The 14,674-nt window shown below is 32.0% G+C and overlaps 2 protein-coding genes across 4 annotated transcripts; both read right to left on the reverse strand.

The window, feature by feature from the left end:
• Window positions 1–462: 462 nt before the first annotated feature.
• Window positions 463–8,348, reverse strand: LOC114182432 (syntaxin-132-like). Its single transcript, XM_028069298.1, has 13 exons — window positions 8,171–8,348; window positions 6,196–6,294; window positions 5,993–6,049; window positions 4,690–4,738; window positions 3,895–3,983; window positions 3,739–3,812; window positions 2,929–2,971; window positions 2,786–2,846; window positions 2,648–2,673; window positions 2,489–2,566; window positions 2,156–2,236; window positions 1,177–1,242; window positions 463–676 (listed from the first exon to the last, which is right to left on the reverse strand). The coding sequence occupies exons 1-13, from the start codon at window positions 8,186–8,188 to the stop codon at window positions 503–505; spliced, it is 915 nt and encodes a 304-aa protein (XP_027925099.1). The 5' UTR covers window positions 8,189–8,348; the 3' UTR covers window positions 463–502.
• A 2,514-nt stretch (window positions 8,349–10,862) lies between these two features.
• LOC114181406 (probable inactive shikimate kinase like 1, chloroplastic) lies at window positions 10,863–14,373 on the reverse strand. Of its 3 annotated transcripts, none has more exons than XM_028067854.1 (10): window positions 14,147–14,373; window positions 13,816–13,853; window positions 13,540–13,591; window positions 12,778–12,850; window positions 12,613–12,700; window positions 12,110–12,192; window positions 11,645–11,771; window positions 11,468–11,546; window positions 11,293–11,357; window positions 10,863–11,044 (listed from the first exon to the last, which is right to left on the reverse strand). In XM_028067854.1, the coding sequence occupies exons 1-10, from the start codon at window positions 14,334–14,336 to the stop codon at window positions 10,976–10,978; spliced, it is 864 nt and encodes a 287-aa protein (XP_027923655.1). In that variant the 5' UTR covers window positions 14,337–14,373; the 3' UTR covers window positions 10,863–10,975. The 3 variants fall into 3 exon arrangements, with proteins under 3 accessions (XP_027923655.1, XP_027923656.1, XP_027923654.1); XM_028067855.1 differs by having other exon boundaries at window positions 12,613–12,694; window positions 13,540–13,594; XM_028067853.1 differs by having other exon boundaries at window positions 13,540–13,594.
• Between the last annotated feature and the right edge of the window lie 301 nt (window positions 14,374–14,674).

The following is a 14,674-nucleotide window of genomic DNA, read 5'->3' on the forward strand; positions in this document are numbered from 1 at the left end:
CTAATATAAAATAAAAAAATACATTGTACATTTTAAAATAAAAAATTTACATTTTCATTACACAAGAATAAAAATATTTAAGGTGCAAGAAAAAAATTTATGAAGGTGCAGGACAAAGCTGCATGCCTTCTTTATTTGTGATTTAATGTTATAGCAAGTAATTTAAGGCTACCTTATTATTTATTTTTGTTGTTTATTACTTTACCATTTTAAACAGTATTTCTTCTTTTCTATCAAGGGTACAAATAGGAAATAATAATGATAAATGTCATCTAAAATTTTTAAAATGACATAAATGAAAGACAATTATTTTTGTTGGAAGGTGATAGAAGATAGTAATCGATATATTTTCTTTCATGTACAACTCAATTCATCATTTTACATGTTTGGTCAAATGTTTCTTTCTTTCAAGTAGACAGACAGGGAAAGAATGCTTTTAAAACATGACAAAGCAAAAGAATGGATCAGGAAAAAAGAAAATGATGGCATATAAGTTATGCAATTATGCACCATTTTTGTGAACCCATGGTTTGATGACAGAGACAACGATGATTATAATAAAAATGAGAAGTATCAAGATTGCAACACACATCCATTTTCTAGAGTTCTTTTGAAGTTTCTTGGCTTTAACAAGGGCAGTGTTACCTTGCTGCACGTGATCCACTGCACTTGAAACCTGATTCAAGAACACAAACCAACTTTCATCACAAAATTCAAACCCAATTAAAAAAAAATTAAGGTCTTTTCTAGTGCACCCTTCACCTTGTTGGATGAATGGTTTTCGATTAAAATAAAACTCAATCAAGCGAGGAATAAAAATGAATAGCATCAGTACTATATAAGAAAAGAGGCCCACAAAGTCGGTGTCTTAAGATTTTGGATTGAAGGTATCTTCAAGCTCTCTCTTATATGACTCATGGCTTTGATACCAACATGAAAAGATTAATATAAAAAAAGAATTTTATTCAGTTGATTCTTTTTAAAACAGGACATCAGCCTCTATACATAGAGAACTTTAACCCTATAATAATAATTATATAGAAATGTCAAGAATCTTTTAACAATTTCTAACAGCTTCTAGTAGTATACTTAATACTTAATATCCTACTAACAATAAAACTGATATAAATTAACAATACTATATCTATGGTCTTATATGAAAAGAGAACAAAATACCTGTGTTTCAATGTTGTCAAGCATTTCTCCTTGGGCATCCACTAACACCGCAATATCCAGAAATATCTGCCAAGACAAAGAAGTTAAAGTGCGAACTACCTATCACTAGTTCCACATATTTTGTAGGCATATAGGTGTGTCCATTAGAAGCATTATTCTAAACACACTTTTAAAAATAAATTAAACTATTTTTTAATGGCATCCTAATAAGCTTGCAAAAGCAACTTTTAGCTTCCCACCTATGAAGCCTGGTTGCAGACACTGAGATGGACACGAAAATACAGCTAAATTGAACAAACATAGGACATGAGACACGGCATGTATATACATATTAGTTTCAAACTTTGAACTAGGACATTGTCAACTAACACAAAAATAAATTTAATCTATCTACTTAAATATCCAAAAAAGTGGAAAATAGTGACAATATAAGATTTTTTCCTTATTTTTATAATCATAATAGAAATTTATGTGATAAGTTTACAAGTTTATGGGTTTTTTAGAAAATCATTGAATTTGTGGTTATTAAAATTGTGTTGGAATCATGTCAAAATCATGTCAAAGACAAAAAATTGTCTTTCAAATTGGACATTTTACTGGCACGTGTGTCATAAAAGTATGTATGCGTGTCGTAAAAGTATGTACGACTCACTTTAGCAACACGTATGTGAATTTATCAAGAAATGAAAAAATAAAAATAAAGACCAAAATGTGCGTACAGCAAAACTGTAACCGGAAATTCATTCAGAAATGAAGTGATAACATCAGTTTTTACAGCGCAATATGACTAAATGCATCATCACATGAACATAGGATAAATATTTCAAAGTTCAAAATAATCTCAACCCACTACCTCCCCTTTTGTTTTAGTGATATAATAATGGTTCTGCAGCATAGGACTTAACTATGTAATTTGTACTTATCAGGATATCAAATGTCCTAATCACATTCAGATTAATTGAATAAACTGATTAAATACCTGTTGTAAATCAAGAAGCTTTTTCTCAACATCTCTAACTGCTTCGTGTCGCTCTTGTATTTCATCCAAGGTGTCCATTATCTACAAAGATAACTCATGTATGAGGACTGTAAGGTGACAGGGTAGATTTCCTGATATCATGTAATTTGCGTATATCCCAAGGAAGATCAATGTTCCTCACCCATTCCCAACCCCAAAAGCAAAATTACATGTTGAGGAACATTGATCTTCCTTGTTGGTTTGTGGGTTTAGATGTTGATATTTGGATAGTATAAGAAGTTAAATAGGCATATGAGGAGGATTTGAAGGAGAAAGCAGGAAGGATATATGAACCTGGCCTCGTCCTTGTTCCTGAATTGCCTTCTGGAAAATTTGTTCACTATCTCCAGTTTCAATTAATCTGTCAATTGTCTGTACATCGTTAAATGATTAGAAGAAAATTTTCTGAAAGACATTTCCATCTATTAACAAAAATTCAGAAAAGAAAAACACCTCTTCATCGGCTCTTGCGCCCGTAACTGAACTCATGAAAAGCAAAGAACAAGAAGAAATTAACTCCATTTCAATGAAATTAATGGTACATAATTGCATAAAATTGAATGCAACCACTAATGAGTAAACAACTCAAACCTGTAAAAACTCGTCTCTCAACAACCTCACGATACTCTTGATGGATGACCTCTCTTAGGGTCTGCAAAGATTTTCAAAAATGGATTCAGATGAATTCAAAGGACAGGAGAATAAAAACATCACAAAAAATGAGACAAACCCACCTGAAATTCTGCCATTTTATCCTTCAGTTTCTTTTTTAAAGAACTGCAAAATAATATAATACAAAGTACAGATGAGATGGGTCCAATAAAACACTAAACGAAATGTAATGATTCAGAAGCCTAACAGTATAATCCTAGTCGGAAAAATACTCAGGTTTACTCATTATGATTCAGCATAGGTTGCATATTCATATAAGTTGAAAGCCATGAAATATATGGCAAAATTTCACGTAGTCTCTAGTTATAGTTAAGATAGACCATGAGCCGAGCACACCAAATTAAAAAAACTTCCACTTATATTCAAGGATTATGTATCACAACTTCCTGAACAAAAGTAACCTATAACAAACTTGGTTCATAATATAAAGATGTTACATTGACTTTCTGCATTTAGATTGAGGTGATGATAGTGTCTTCTTGTACTTTTGGTTTATCCTCTTTAAGCATTACTTAGTTTCCAGGTTTATTTATCACATTAAGAAACGTACATTCATATTATTTGATTGAATATCATCCAAGATGAAAAACAAGAGAATATTTTAAACTTCGAAAGGGACAGAAATTGTTGGAGGAGGAATATTGACGTCCTAGAGTCTCTTGTAGACTTGTATTTATCAAGTAGAACTTTCAGTATCTAAATGGTCATATATCTGTGCTGCAAGAGAATATGAGAAAAGAATAGTTCGAAAGTTATGAAAGCAGAGAGAGAACTATATACTAAACTACAAATAAAAAGAGAAACTCCATTTCCAAAGTTGGTCTTAGTTACGAGGCAGCAATAATAAAATAAAAAGCCAGATTATTACTGACATGGTTGTTGCTGTTCTTGAGCGGTCAACCCCTGATCCTTTTCCACATCCAGTCTTTTGCCTGTTTGTCAAATTCTACAACACAGAATGAATGAGTAGATTTACACCAAGAATCACTGGATTGAATAAAACAGATAAAAAGGAATTCAGTAGACACCTCTTTGTCCAATTCTTCAATTCTGGACTTTATGAAATATGCAGTTTTCTTAACTTCATCAACATCTTTCTCCATTTTCTCCTTTATAGCTGCAGATAATCATTGGATTAAGCCGCATTAATTAGTTTAACACCCATGAACTTCATTAGATCCCCCAGAACAACAAAGTTCAAATCTGTCCTTTTATCAGATGAGCAATTTAACATCTAGAAATAGTCTCACTTCAGCAAATTCTTCATATCAATATCATAATTTCGGACTATAACCTGCAAACTATTTCTCTACATGTATATTTAATTTATATTTTACAATACAAAATTTCAGTAACACCTACAAGAAATATTCCTCTAAAGTTTCAATGAGTCACAAAAGTATAAGTAATTTCCACATTAGAGAGTGTCTCTTTTAGGACAAATGGAAAAGAGAAATTAGTTAAGATAGTTAGAATCAGATACTTGAGGTGTTAGTTAGTGCTAGTTAGATAAATGGAAAGAAGGAAAGGAGAGGAGGTAGGAAGTGTTTTTTGTGAAGGGAAAACCCTTGGAGGAGAGAGTGCTCTCCTATTTTGTGTATTTTTCCGTCTATTCAATAAAGAATATTACTCTTTTTCCTCTTTTCATTTCTAGGTTCGCTATCAGTCTCACTGTAATATTTTTTAAGAAAATATATTAAAGGAGGGGTGCATGACTCCATAATTTTTCTTTAATTATTTTATGTTAATTAACAAAAAATCAAAAGGGCAATGGAACATGCATAAGATTGTTTAAAATAACAATATAACAAGATTATACTAACCCTTCATGGAAGAAGCCTTAGTCACAACTTTGGCTTCCTCACGGGCATCCTGCATACAAGGTTTGAATAAAATGGTGAGGACAAATTTCAAGTAATTTTTGTCATAGTATAAACCAACAAGTAAGCACAATGACTTTTAGTAATTTGACCAAACATGTAACATTTATTTAGCTAAGGTGGACTCTTACCAAATTCCAAAACAGAAGCAAAAGTGGCTTTTTGTTTAATTCCTTTTCATATTTCTCAATTCACTTGTTACGGATGCTGACTACAATTCAACACAACTATCTTAGAAAAAATCATTACACAAACTACAAAATGATAGGCAACATTAGTCATTCTAGTTTTACATAGTTTTTATCCTTCTTAAATGGTTTTCCTGACCATGTCATCCCATCCCTCCTCTTGTCCCTTAGTCTAAACTTGTAAATCTACGTAAGTTTTTCTGCCAACCAATTGACTCGAAATGCCTTAAGGAGCGCACAGTAGAAGAAATGAATTCAAGTTGTTTATATTCATACCATCAATGAAATCTATGATGGGTTCAAAACTAGTGCACAAATACACAATGGTATAATAGAGGATTTCCCTTTAAGAATATGATTACATCAAGGGTCAACTGTGGGCTCCTTTTCTCCATACCTTGATTTTGGACATAATTATAGAATATATCAAGGAACTATTATCTAAATTCATGCTTTTTGTAGATGTGATCTGATCCTTATTGGAGAATCCAGAGACGAAATAAACGCTAAAATGGAGTCGTGGAGGGGATATTTGAAATCACATGGAAGTAGATATAAGGTAGAGTACGAGGATCTCATAAAGAAGCATGGAGGCACACTATCTAGACTTTTCACTTTGCCAGATTTCTTAGATGAAAAGAATTGATTATACTATATTTGAGCTTAGAAGTGCTTATGAGATAGATGAAGTAGGTGGTTTCCAACAAGGGTAAATAATAGAGTTCAATTTTCTGATCAGCTAGACTCTTCATTCTTCAGCCCTTATGAATTACACAATAGTACACCAGGAAGTAAGAATTCAGGTATCAAAGTAGGGTATACAAAGATGGTTCTGCTGTTAGATTAGCAAAAGGAAATTAACCTTGATTTTAGTAGGCCATCTACACAAAAACATATCAAGCCGCTATTGTCCATTTCTTTATTTATAATTATCATACTTCAGTGAAACTTAATAAATTCATTATACTGGCATCCAATTGCATACTACTTTCACAGGATCAAAACTGGTTCTTCAAGTGTTTCAAAAGCCAACAATTACTAGACAAGTTTGTAATTACCTGGAGATTTCTCAAAAGCTTATCCAGCTTAGCATAATGCTTATCAAGCTCTTGAACCTATAGAAAGAACCAATCAATTGACGAGATTAGCAACATGATTGAACATGAATGCTTAGGCCCAATAAGCTAAGGAACGGAGAGAAATAATGAAAGATGAGCTGAATAATGTTTTTATACACACACACACATATATAAATAAACACCTTTCTGAAGAAACTTTCCAAGCCCAGTTCTCCTGAATTCCTCGCATATTCTCCTAACTCAATGTCACCACCTCTGTGACGTGGGATGTCAAATGATTCCTGAGAGAACAAATACATCATCAAATTACTATGAACGGTTCAACCCTAAGAATGAAGTTGCAATCAGCACATCCTCAATAAACTAGCCATTAAAGTTATTGCTATATTAACAATTAGCGCATAGACAAAATAACACAAGATTCTACATGCCAAAAAAGTAGTATTGAGCTTAGATGCATTTAAAATTCAAAGCATAACAAACAGAAATAATCTCAAAATTTGAATATGGTCTACCTACAAGACGTTGTGACTATTAAGTATATTATACTACTGTTAAGATCTATGTAGTGACAGGTCATTCTAAGACCTAACACGAGATGGATTCATGCATTGACCCGTGAAAAATCTGTAACAGTCAATGGATAGACTGAATTCACTTCCACAACGGATTAATGAATCAGCAAGTTTGCAACAACAGATTTTAAACACTTCCACAACTTCATCCATGCATAGAACAACGTTATTGTTGTATTGAGAAAATTGTGATGTAACGAAAAGAAAACAACTTCTATGTAGGGCAAAACAATGGAACTTTTGTGAGCATTAGCATGTAACCCAGAAAGTTCAAAGATACCAAACTGAGTCCTCCAAGCCAATAAACACATTATCCCCAATGAACAACATGGAACTAATGCTATCCAGATGCAAGAAAAGAATGTCAGATTTTACATAATTTATTGTGTGGATTGGCAATAATTAATTAATTATTACCATGTAGTTGGATTATTAAATGATATTCATTGTGGAAAATGCAGCTTTTGCGGGCAGCATATCAACTATTTAAGTTGTATGTGAATGGTTGCATGCACTTCAACTTATAGCTAAAAGAAGTGAAGTATAGTTTCAACTCGTTGTATATCAGAATGAAAAAATCAGAGAACATTCTATAGGCATCATGGTGTCTCTAAGATGTTGACTTTTATATAAGCTGTAAGGAATAACTTAAACATAAAAATAAAATTATGGGGATTGGGAGAGAAGTGAAGTATAGTTTCAAACTCATTGTGTATTAGAATGAAAAAAATCAGATAAGCCTATATACCCTTCACATCACCAGAAGTGCAGATTTTACAGGTATAAAATTCTGGTGATTGGGAAAGCATGAAATGTTTCACCAAAAGTGCTGATTTTACAAGTATAAAATTTTTAATCTGCTAGCAACATAATTATAAGCCTAGACCCCTGACATCACTTCCTAAAGGAATAGCTTTTAAGTTACTGTTTTACCATAAAGAACCTCCACTTTAATCTGATTAGTTAATGAGAATCTGTCAATGGCAAGAAGAGGCTACTGAAATATCGTAAATCATTTATACATTATTAATTCATTCTTTTATTTTAAACAATTCCAAGATAGTTGACCATTGAAAATTAAAACCAATTGCATGTTTAACTCTAGATTAATTTAATTGTCACCATCCATGGCAACCTCTTTCATTATTATTTCCCTTTTAAAACAGAACAAATCGCAACACAGATAACTAGAGATCACGAAACCGTAAACGCTAAAACATCATAGGCAAAGAGCTATTAAATTAAATTTCCTCCATGAAACTCACCAAAATTGCATTTCAACATAACTCAAATGATGATGAAGAAAATGAAATCCCATTTTTAAAATGCTTCAGAATCCACATTCCCCAAACCCAATAATCTTCTTTCTTTTTTTCTCGGCAAGCAAAAAACCAAACAGAGGATACAAGTAAAAAAAAAAGTTGAAATCTTGAGTTTGCACATTGTGCACAAAGCTAGATCTAACAAAAACCCACATGAAGAAAATCCATAATGCGTGAAAAAAAAAGGAGAAAGAACGAAGAACAAGTTGAATCAAAAATGAAGAAATGAAAAAAAAAATGAGATAGAAAATGCAAGTTACCGTTAGAAGGTCGTTCATTGTGGAAAGAAAACGAGAAATTCAAAGGGAAGAGGGAACGTGTTAGGAAAAAGGTGTTAAGATTTTAAGAGTTGGTGAGGACCTGGTTAACAACAAACCAGGCCAGAGTTTCATTCATCACATAGAAAGAAAGAAAGAAGAAAGAAGAAGAAAAAGTGTGTTTGAAACATTTTATTTATATATTTTTATTTTTATTTTATGTTATTTTTATTTCTTTGTTTCGTTTGTGTTTTTATGTCAGAAGGGAAGTTTGGAAATGCAACCACCGACCCCCAGACAGGTAGGAAACAGCTATTTTTAAGGGTTTAGGATAATTAGAAATTGATTATTAAAAATAAAACACTAATTATTAGTTAATTTGAGATTTTTTTTTAATCGGAGTGGATGTGATTTCTTTTTAAAAGTAAACTTTTGGAATAGATCAAATAAACATGATTCACTTTGTTAAAGATAGTTAACCAACTTTTCTATCATTAAAATAATTATAAAAATAAAAGTTTTGGATGACTTTTTTATTACACAAGTCATGCGAGAGAGTGAAACTATATATTTGTTTAAGTAAAAATGAAATAAAAGAGGAGTGTTGAATTCTATATACAATTAGTGGAAGTGATTTATTTTTGTATGCAAGTTATTGAAATATCTGTGTAGTTAAATAATCTATAATCATAATAGAAACAAAAATGAATGTTGTTATCATTATAGTTGCAATTTTTAGATTACGTGTGTATTAGATTTAATAATGAAATATGTTTCCGGTGTAAGAGTAAAACACCGATTATCAACAGTCAAAAATTTCCTCAAGTCCTTCTTCTCTGTGTTCTTCTCGGTTGGTTGACCAAATCCTTCGTTTAGTGCAATCTTTCTCCTTCACCGTTTGGTCAGTAGGGCGATCGAAATATCTGTCTAAAAAGTTTTGATGCTTAAGTTAAGGTCGATCAGCGGGTAGCAATAAATATTGTAATAAATGCGAGTTAAAGATCCTTACCAACCTACCTTGGTCTCTATTTATAGTTTTCAGTATGGGCCCGTGATTAGGGTTTTTAATCATGGCCAAATTATTTTTTAAACTTGATTACTGACTTTATTATCTTAATTTACTTCTAAGTTACTGATCCAGGTTTTGGTATGGCCGCCTGACCGGGGGTCGTGTGTCCTGTCGGTTACCCTTACGAATGACGGTCTCCATAGAGGTGGAGACAAAGTGCAACTGGAAATGAAAACGGAGGGGATGTTTAGTCTGTCTAACCGACGGGTAGCCGATTTAGTGTGTTCAGAACTGAGACTTCATCCGGAGAACGGGGAACCTTGGTCGTGAGCTTCCCTTAAAATACTCTAGAGAGATTGCTACATCAACATTCCAAGTGAGATCCACCTGTAGCGGACGGCTTGCGGCCACTTGACCTTGGTCCGCCTGACCAATGGGTCATACAGTACAAAATATATGTTTAGATTTTGTAAAAAGACAGTTCGATTTTAGTTTTGAAAAGTAAATTGTCTCTTTTTTGTTTCTTATCAGCAAAAGTGTGAAATGGCACGACAAATTTTTATATTAATTCAATTTATTGAATAACTAACAGTTATATTAGTTACAACATTAATATCAATACATAAGAAAAAAATGTAACAAAATTTAATTACTCTAATAATGCATTGGTTTAGTAATTTTAATTATCGTTAGGATCTATGCCATCTTTTTCTATCTGTTTTCTCTTCCTGCCTTTAGTATATGAAATTTGACTTCTAGCTGTCTTTTTCAGAATGTGTGGGTTCAAATTAATCACTTAATCTTGAAGTAATGAACTTCCTTAATAGAAGTAATTAGATGGTGAAAAGGGGAATATTAAATATTTTCTTTGTTTGGTTGCATGCTAAATTCTGTTCCCAATTCTTAATTTCATCATAAACTTTTTCAGTTGTTTCAACCCTAAAAAGAAAAACTTTATTTTTGTAACTATGTATCGTTTACGAACATACCTTCTTTTCAATATCTTTTTGAAAGTTTTTTCTTTTTTAATAATGAGTAGATAATGTTTGATTTTAGTTGTTGAATTAATTAGAATAAGAAATGAAAGACAAAGAATAAATGTTAATTAGACATGATGCGTACTCGAAGTAAAACTCTTAGTCTAATATTTAGTGAAATAATAGTAAAACAAAAACCAATAATGTAAAAAAAAATAAAATATTGTAATAAACTAAAATACTGAATTAGACTTCACAACAACAAAGTATAGTTTGATATAATTGTATTATTTGTACATGAAAATCCAAGTATAAATTTAAACTCACATAGGATATAAATGAATATTTTAAACAACATTAATTTATTTTCTCTCATGTAAATTTTACTAGTATGTTATTATGATTAGATCTTTCTAATATTTTTTTCTCAAAACACGCACTTCAGTATACAGTGATATTAATTGAAATACAATCTTTTATAATTGATTTTTGAATCATTAATTTCTACTAACCCTTTTTGTAATATTCTTTTTATTGGATTCAATTTCAAGCTGTAAGTGAATTGGAAATTCAACTGATCATTGATAAGAAAAAATGATAGCAGCCTTAAAAAGCTGCATTCTAGCTACAGAAAGGAGTAAACTTTTTTCATATTCAAATAACACTCTACAGTGCCAATCTTAAAACAACAACAAAATGAAGACACAAATTTCATGGAAGAAAACTGAAATTTGAGATGCTAAACCAAGGGTAGCAGATTCAAAAATGTTTTATATTGACCCGTTTGATTACAGGTAAAGGAAGGTAGAATGTGAAGGTTGATTAAAATGGTCTTGCAGCCTCTTCGATCATCTTCTTTACTCTGGTCAACTTCTCAATTTCCTTGAGAGCCTGGAATTGGTTAAGAACAATAGCTAATAAGAACAATGCTACACAACCAGAAAAAAAAAAGTTGCCAAATTTGTTGTCAAGATTCAGTGATAACGGTTGGACAAGTCAAAATGGTTAGGCTCATTCACCACTCCATTCAAAATCTAAGAATGCTTACTCATTGTAACAAAAATTAGGCTCATTTAGTAGTTCCTATAAGGAAACAGTTAGCATGGCATGGCTCTAATTGTTTACATAAAAAATATAACCTCCAAAGTCAAGTCTTCTGTTGTAACTTCATCTAAGTTGTCACAACCCAACCGAGATGCTACTTCTGTAAAAGGAAAGAAGATGTTAGGACTTCAGTCAAGCATTGCAAACCACCCCCATCTCCCCTTTCTACACAAAAACTGTAAGCAAAAACAGTGAGGGAAGGTTGTGTACTTTGAACTGAAATAATAGCATCAGCTGTAGCATATCCAGCTCTGTATTTATCATATAGAGCACCTAGTTCATCCTTTACCTAACATCAGTTCTCAGAGGCATTGATGATCAGGGATTTAGATATGAAAGAAAATTTGTAAACTAGTGTAACAACACTTTTCACATCAGGGAATAAACCTCTGGGTATGATCCTGAAATAGATATTTCAGATGGAGTAAATTGACTCTGGTCTTCTGTTACATCCCTAGCCACAAGATCTAGAGGCACATCTATCCACAGCGAAATTCCATGTCTCACAAGTGCCCTATTGTCAATTTAAGAGCAAGTCATGATAATAATAATAATAGTAATAATAATGATGATGATTATAAGTAAAGAGGTGAACATGGAGTTCGGCAGATTACTATTTATCCTGTGGTTGGTGTTTTCATGCATTCATGCAGTCAATAATAAAAATTGTTGGATGGAGATCAAGTGGATCAAATCTCAAATGCAAGATATCAGTATGATTTACCAAGGAAAGATGAGTTGCTTGATCTTCACCCAACAATTCTTAATCGCTCACTGCATGTATGTGTGAAAAAATGGACTACAGTGATTATGGGTTGTGAGCACAAATAGCTAGTAGTTATAAATCCATACAAATTAGTTGGACTTATCACAGCTCCATTGCCTGCAGAAACCACTAGTCGACCCATGGAAGATAATTGCTTCAGTACTTCAGTCTGCATTTGAAATGTAAAACGTAAGCATTTGATATTCCAACTCAACAGTTAAGTGATGGAAATGAGCATCTGTATCCAGAAAACTCAGCTAGAAACGAAAGATGTCAACCCTTTTGGCATACTAAGGTCACACACAATCAAAGTCTAGCATGTTTGTTAGCTCTTACAAAGTAACAGTACATATTTTGTTGATTTTTATCTTCATAACTTGTTCTTTTTGTAGTTCTTCTAATGGCGTGTCACGTATCTAGATGTGTCATATCTCATATCATTCAAAATAATCACTCATACTACATGCTTTGTCATCCTTAAAAGATAAAGACCATTTTGAATCTATGATAACCAAAAACCAATGAGTTTTGTTTTAGGATTAAAATCAAAATTCACCATATATAGACAGTAAAAACTGCAAACAATCACCTCAGACTCATAGAAGCCTTTTGTGTCACTCTCTCTAAAGGATTTTGCAGCCAGAGCACCACCTACAGCTTCTTCCACCAAACTATCACTGGACAGAGTACATAATCATCAACTATACCCAATAACTGGAAACTCCGTCTTTTTAAATAACAAACAAATACATACCTGTCAAAATAATAATACCGTAATGCATCAGCCAGCAGCTTTCCCAAACTGGTTTTGAGAGAACTTTTCATTCCTTTGCCAAAAATATAGAATTTTTGAAGTTGAGTTAGCCATAAAACTACTTACTAAATGTCACATAAAGTACTGTTTGGATCCAACTTTATTTCTAATTTTTCTCTATCCATAAAAAGAGAACTTGGTTTTCGAACACATTTCTGAAAAAGCTCTTAAAAAATTAAGCAGTGTAACTTTTATAAAAGAAGAAAAAAATTCTAAACAATATTAGATGGAGGAGTTCTTAAATCTTTCAATCCCAAGCTTTCCATCCTCTGTCTTACTTTATCTCTTTTAAATTTAAAGACGAGATACTATAAAGATAAAACTTAGATACAATCTCTTAGGTATTGCTTCTGTTGTTCTTCAATCATAATTAAAGTTTTTCTTTTCAGTAAGTAATTACATAATCTTTTAATACAAACCTTTATTACGAAGATTTACAATAGGTTACTTTTAACTCCAATTCTGTATGGAGAACAATACAAACACTTGAGTAACTGTATCTGTATCCAAGTTTTCTCCTTGAAGTTATATCTTGCTAAGATAATCATTCCAAAAGGTGGATATTAGCAAACTTCAGAAGGATTTGCTACTATACACCTACTCTTTTTTTAGATTACATAACTTTAAATAACCTCAAAAGAGAAAAAAAAAATAGTATAAACAATCCAAGGTCCTTAACTGAAAAGTGACAGGTATTCTTACCAACCAGAAATATGGAGGTCCCTTTGAGGTCAGAAGACACCTCTGCTGCCTTCTTCTGAACCAAAACTAAAGAAACAGTTAAAACAATCTTCTATTCTGTCTACGCAGATCACTTAGAGTATGTTTGGATACAAAACCAGAAAGATCTTTTAAAGTTTCTGTACCCAAAAAAAAAAAAAAAACTCTACATTTTCAGTACAAAAGCTCTCAAAAGCACTTTCAGTTCATATCCAAACAACCCCATAGTCTTCATATCACAATCTCGATCAGTCTCACCTTCACCACAAGAGTCGAGTCCGTGGCACCAACAGAAGCTGAATAACAAGAATGACAACATAACATCAACACCTTTATTAATTTTTATTTTTTTACACAACATTGTTTAATTAAGAACCTATTCATATTAATTTCAAAATAAACACAAATACATAAACTAATTTATACAAATTCTCTCAACTAATTTCATTAAAAAACACATTTTTAAGTTAGTTTACATAAAAACTTCTCTTTTACAAAAACTTTATCCAAACACAACCCAACCCTTTACATAACTGCCCAAATTGATTCAGAAACAGCGGGGAAAATACAATACAATTACGAGGCTTACACGGAACGGTGCCGTCGGATACTGAGCAATTGAGCCTGCGCAATCGAAGGAGGTTCGGGTTTGGGTTCGGATTCTGGTTCGTATTGGGGAACTTGAGGAAGAAAATCGAGTGCTTAAATTGAAGAAAATCGAAAGAGCGATTGGGAAATGCGAAACGAGCGTTCATGTGGCTCACGCTTAACTTCTCCATTTCAATTTCTGTTATCTTCTTCACTCTTTCACACTCTTTCAACTATAAACTATAAACTATTTAATTTTGTTTGGTATTGAAAATAAAAAGAAAAAGTTGTAACTAGAAATAATAAAACTTGTACATGGTTTAATTTATATAGATTGAATTTAATTTCTATACACTAATTTATATTTTCTTTAAATGATTGAATGATAAAAATTTATAATAAATATGATTTTTAATACAATTATTGAAAAGTTAGCAAATATTTAAGCATGAGATAATACAATTGAATAGCATCACAATTTTAATTATTTTACAAGTTTTTCTTTTGAAAATCGTCAATTGTAAATAAG

The sequence above is a fragment of the Vigna unguiculata genome, chromosome 4 (assembly GCF_004118075.2).
Source record: "Vigna unguiculata cultivar IT97K-499-35 chromosome 4, ASM411807v1, whole genome shotgun sequence".
Classification (NCBI taxonomy): Eukaryota; Viridiplantae; Streptophyta; class Magnoliopsida; order Fabales; family Fabaceae; genus Vigna; species Vigna unguiculata.